Genomic DNA, 6,000 nt, shown 5'->3' on the forward strand with positions numbered 1-6,000 from the left:
CATTCAGTGTAAACAGGAATAAGAAAAAATGCTCCAAAATAGAGCACCCTCTTTTCCTTGACGGCCTTGTACTGTGTGTTAAATAGATCTGATCATGCTCTTGGAGAAAGGTACTTCAGTCTGAGTTTATAGGCCAAATAATCCCTCTACAATCTATCTGGATGAAGCAGACGCTGTTGCCTTGGTGATGAGACTTCTCATCCTCTGAGCTGCAGCAAGTACAGCACATGCATTCTCCATGTTCAGGAACGTGAGATAAGCCGAAAGGACAAGTAGGGCTGATGGGACCTGTAAACATTTTCAGGACACTGATCTGCTTTCTCCCAGCAGTCAGGCAGGAGAAGCTCCTATGTTTGATACATCACAAGGTTGCTCATCCTTACAAGAGCCTTCTGAGATATTAGGCACTTGTGTGCTGGATAAAAATGAGCCATGTCAAACTCTTTGGGATGAAAACACGGGAAAAACAGTATCTTTGTATATCTCTGAGGTAGGCATCTGCTGGAATACCCGTAATGCTATGCACACATGCATATTCTTGGAAGATATAATTCCCTTATAGTTGTGCCAGTTTGATGTGCTCTGTGGGGAGGGGTCATGCCTGATGGGACTCACAAAAGCAGAGCTAGATAAGGCATGGAAAGAAAACCTGGTCCCATGGGTCACAGACAAGCTGTGACATGGATGTCCCTGCGTGACATTTTGACAAGTCACTGCAGTTGTATGCCCAAGAGAAGCATAGTGTCTTGTATTGCTTTAGGGGAAGAGAAAAGTGGCTTAACCTGAATTGTTGCTGAATAAAGAGTGTGTCTCAACTTTAAGTCAACATTCAGGGCTTTATCCTCATTTTTCTCTAACATCTCTAACCTCATTATGTGCAGGCAATGCATACAACCATGTACAGCAGCTACCTTTCATTTCAGCTAAACCTCAATGCTGATCCCAAACCCCAGAGCTAGAACTCCTTCCTCTCCTACAGAGAGCAGGCAGGCTTTACAAGGATGTAAAGGCATCTGGTACATTTTTAAAGCACACCTTAAAAGTCTGATGCAGTTACTGTTCTGCTGGGAGCCTTGATGGACAGCAATGCTGGAATGCCATAACAGGACATCAGTCCTTGGCAAGGAAAGGGCCCTGTGACTCTGAGACTGTGCAGGGCACCATCTAAAGTGGGGCTCAGGTCTACTGAACCCAGAGCATGGGCTTTTTTACTGAACACAAGGAAAAGAACAGTTTTGATTTTTTTTTCCACCACGCTTTGGAAACATGAATGGGATTTTGTGCCAGCTATGGTCTGAGAGGCAGGTCGTGGTTATCCCAGGTGCAACCAGAGGGCACATAAAGGAGGTGAGAAGTGGAGATGTGAAGAGAGATCAGTGCAGAGCAAGTGCATGAAAAGATCTGCAATAAATCACAGCCTAATTTCTATTTTTCCTGTGCATTCTCAGTTTGAATATGTTGATCACTGCTAAAGAGATACTTGGACCCATACGCTTGCCACATTTGCTGGGTGCTTCCAAATTCTGTGCATAGATGCCTCTCCTTGACCTAGGAGCTCCTGCTGTGCCAAACCTCTAGTCCCAGTCAGAGGCTGTGCTGGGGTGATGGCATCATGCCTCTGTGTGAGCCCTCAGTTCTTTTCCCGTGGAAACCAGAATCTGCCAAGACGGCTGACTTGTGCCCAAATTTCCCTCCCTCTCTGGGCCTGGGAGACACAGGAGCGTTCCTGGCTCCTCATCTTAGACAGAGCCAGGGAAAATCCATGCCTGCTTGGCTGCAGTGATGAGGGGAAGCCTCCTGCTAGAGGAAGGGATTTCTTTTTAATGAAATATAACTTCAGAATCTAAAGGCACTTAGAGTCACTAAAAATTAAACAACATTTTCCCCAGAGTAGGTGATTTGACCTAAGAAAAATGTAAGACTAACTGAAGACACTTGCCTTGAATTGGCACAGTGAGTAAGGCCATAAAAGAAACACCACCTATCACTGACTGTGCTTTCAAGAGGCTAAAAGAGTTTCTTCTCGCAACTTTTGCATACTACAGCTGTGACCTGCTAAACACTGGCCAGGCTGCAGAGGACAGGGAGTTGTGCTTCACTGAACCTAAGCACAGTCACTTGCAAAGCCTCTACAGACCCTTTGAAGGAGAGAGCACAATGTCAGTGCAAGGCTGTTATTAGAAGAGTTAGCAAAGTTTCTTTGAGGATGAATATTTTGAAGCCTTGAATACCTGTTGCAAGAGTCAACCTGATTTTTGCTGAAAATAGTTCTAGCATACTTTGTCACACCCAGCCAGCTTACAGTCTTATCAGTGGGAAAGTATTTCCCCCTTTACCTTTCTCAAAGGAGAATTTTAAACTGCAGTTTTGAGAAGAGTTATTCAAGGAACTTCTTGTTGATTTTTCAAAAAACTCCTCTAATGTTTCTCAGAGGAATTCCAGAGAGCTATGAGTTAATGTTGTGTCACTAATGATGTGATAGCCTGGCAGTGGTCCTGGCTTCTTATGGAATACCTGATGTTAGAGTCATATAAGCAAAATTAAAGGAGATGGAATACAATGATTGGCGCTTGTTAGAATTTTCTAGAAAATAATTGCATTGATAGTGTACTTGGGCTTCCCTAAGAAATAAGACATGGTACTGCATCAGATCTTGACAGATGTAACACAGCTGAGAAATCATCAGGGATGCCAGTTTCTAGTGAGGATATAAAAAGATTGGTTCTTCCCTAAGGGATTGAACTCTTTTCACTTCAGTGACCTGAAAGGGAATTTTTTACAGTGATTGACTGAATATGTAGATGGCACGATGTCTGGAGAAGTGGTAAATCACTCCAAGAACAGGCTACTTAAGTGGGATGATTCATCTGGCTCTAGTAGGGCATAGCTGGGAGCAAAGGAGATAAGCCATAGTTATTGCATTGACTATGTCCTGAGAAATTTGACTCTGAAAGACTCAGAAATTATAGAGAAAAATCTGGCGAAGAGCAGACCCTCAGATGATGCTGGGACCTGAAAAGACTTAAGCAGGCCCTTGAACTGATCCTAATATATATATATTTATAAAGTATGAGTGAACAGATCACGTAAATTCTGGATTTGTCCCTGTTCTAGCAGTTTGGGAGCACTACGCTCTGTGGTGGTTTCCACCAAGGGACTGGTCTCAAGAACATGAAAATGCTTAAAAGATTGAAACTTTATAAGGAAACTGTCATGATAACATTCTGCTTGGCAAAGGATAGGAGTGGTCTGAGTACATTCTGTAGATAGTATATGAGATATTTATATTCACAAACAATAGCGAGATCTTAGCTCTCCCTGTGCAAGAAGGAAAACTAACTTCAAGACTAGACCAATCAGTGCTAGAAGAAATAAGATGCAGCTATCTTTAACTATGACAGTAACTAAGCACTGGGACAAGTTCAAAAGGTGGACAGAGATCTGCTATTACAATTTGGATGTGGACTGTAATAAAAAATAGCATATGCTCTAAGAGCTGTGGTCTGCACTGAGCTGTGAGTTCAACACCTGACAAACACCTCCACCTGGCCTAAAAGCCTGTGACTACATTTTGGCTGCCGCCTGGGCTTCTGCAGCATGAGCAGGGGGGAGCTGCCCTATGACCGAAACAGGCACTGCTCCTCCCTGCTCGGACCCCACCCAGCCCGGGGGAGAGAGCTGAGTTGTCCAAGGTCAACAGCCCTCCCAAAATAGCAGCCAAAATGTTAATGTTTCTCTGCTAACCCGTACAAAAAAGAGGAGAGGGCGGTGAAGGGGAGGGCCATCACTGTGCCTGTGTTGTTTGGGCTCTCTGGCTAGCAGGTTTGGGAGCCAACAGACCCTCTGTCTGAGAGAGAAGCTGGGGTACGTTTTTTCCCAGTTACAAGCAGGTGAGTTGAGGAGGTTGTCACCAACTCATAGACTTGTAGGATAACTCAGGTGGGAAGGGACGTCAGGAGGTCATCTGTTCCAACCTTCTGTTCCAAGCAGGGTCACAGAGAGGTTTTTAAAATGTTCCTGCCTTTGAAAAGCAGAGCCTCCTCTAGCTATTGCAGAATCAGCCCTGCCAGAAACAACTTAGCTGAGAGGCTGGAAAGGATTTTTCAAATGTATCATTCCCTTCGGATAACACAATATATATGTCAAATAACTTGCACACATTTCTCTCCTTCCTTCCTACATTTCTGATCAAGAACATAGGCTAAATGTTTCAGAAACAGCAATGAAGCCTAAATCCCACTGGCTCTTCAGAGCACTTAAAAATGTCCATATCAAGTAAGAGCATGTGGATGATTATCCTGGGAAGAAGTACTTACCTGTGCTGAGAGCAGACTGTAGGGAATGCAACAGGTTATTTTCAAACCTAGTTGATTTGCCCAATGGCATCAGGTGCTCCCTGGACTATCAGCACTTTTTCCATAACACAAATGCTCTGCCCTCTCCTTTCTGCAAATTCATTGCCCTTCTGAGCCCAGACCGGGACACAGGGTGAGGAGTGGGGGCATATAGACGTGAGAAATGTATTAGAGTACAGACAGTACATCATTGAAACTGCTTTCTTTTCAGAGTTGGTGCCTTTCACTGGGGCTCAGATAACTTGATTTGGCACTATTCACTGCTAAGTTTTCCATACCAACCGCAGCTGAGCTTTGTTTAAATGAGGCTTGCTGAAGCTGTGCTGAAAGTAAGTTTAAAGGTTCACAGTCTTTGGAGTGGATCCAGGCAGCTCTTTGTGCCTTCCACTCCCTTGGAAACTGTGGAGGGCTGGGGGCCGGGAGAAGATTTGCATGAGCTAGTTCTCCCCCTGGCCCCTGCTCAAGTGCAAAGGGGAGCAGTGAGCAGGGGCAGAAATTAGACACCATGGGCCAGATTCTTTCTCCTTCTTTGAGTCCTCTTATCTGTGTCTCTGCTATTTTGACAGAGTAGCACCGAGTACACATGTAAACGGTGGCACAGAATGCAAGCAGTGAGGAATCAAGCACCAGCAGAAGCAGTTTTAGGGATAAGAAACTATGACACTGGCTTTGTACCCCGGGTTGTGGCAGTCGGAGAGGAGGACGCTAATTTTGCTCAGATAATTTAAGTAGCAAATCACCTTTAGCCCCTGCAAAGAGCTCCTACTACTTTAATGACAGCTGCACCTGTGGTGTCGAATGCCCAACGTGCTACTTTGCACAGTGCAGCCACTGTAGAAAATACACTGGGTGTCCCCTTCTGCAGTAACTTCCCTGCTGAGGAGAGGTATTTTTATTGTATCTGTGGTCCTTTTGTTCTCCATTGTCTCAGGAGAAAAAGAAAGTCTGGTCACCCTGTGACCTTGGAGCCCATACACAACTTCAGATTTACTCAAGAAATACCACCCAGGCTAGAAACCGGCCTCTAGACTGAGAAGGAGAAGGATTAATTTAATAAAAGATGACTTTACCTTCCTCAAAGGCATCATCTTCTTCTCCAGGTGCAGTTAAATCTTCTTGGTCGTGCTGCATCGTTGAAAGGACGCAGCTCAGGGAGCAGCCAGATTCGAGTGCTTGAACTGGTTCCTACGCTACAGCTCGACTATTTCCTTTTACCAGCTGCCTAAACATCTTGGTGGTAACAGCTTCCGCATCTGCACTTACGAAAACAATCTCATTCATACAAACAACGCCTCTTGTTTTTTACAGCCAGCCTTAGAGATGAGCTTTGAGGTCGGATATCTTTACTGTTGAGAGGGAAGTTGTTTTGAGAGCAGTGGCAGGCAGGACAGGCTTAAAATGCTCCCTGCCCTGTTGCTGAATGCTGTAACAGTGCAGCCCTGTCAGCCCGGAGTGTAAAGGTTTTGCATATGAATGTGAATGTTTCCTGGTGGCAGAGATAGAGCCAGGGAACAACTCACCATACTGGGTCTGCAGAGCAACTCGATTTCACCTCAGGGACAATGTGAGAACAGGAAACCCCCGGGCTCTCTCAGTGCCATATGTTCATGGGACTAATTTTTTATTTAGCACAGCAGCATTGACA

The 6,000-nt window shown here is 44.9% G+C and overlaps 1 protein-coding gene across 1 annotated transcript in view; it reads right to left on the reverse strand.

The window, feature by feature from the left end:
• The window catches only part of RIPOR2 (RHO family interacting cell polarization regulator 2), a 68,169-nt gene extending 62,551 nt beyond the window's left edge, over positions 1-5,618 (reverse strand). The window contains 1 exon segment of the mRNA XM_027886865.1: positions 5,426-5,618. Coding sequence (XP_027742666.1) covers positions 5,426-5,486 — 61 coding nt within the window. The 5' untranslated portion in view covers positions 5,487-5,618.
• Positions 5,619-6,000: the final 382 nt, after the last annotated feature.

This window comes from Empidonax traillii, unplaced genomic scaffold (assembly GCF_003031625.1).
Source record: "Empidonax traillii isolate 1590-97213 ecotype Southwest subspecies unplaced genomic scaffold, ASM303162v1 scaffold196:size3368384, whole genome shotgun sequence".
In the NCBI taxonomy this organism is placed as follows: domain Eukaryota; kingdom Metazoa; phylum Chordata; class Aves; order Passeriformes; family Tyrannidae; genus Empidonax; species Empidonax traillii.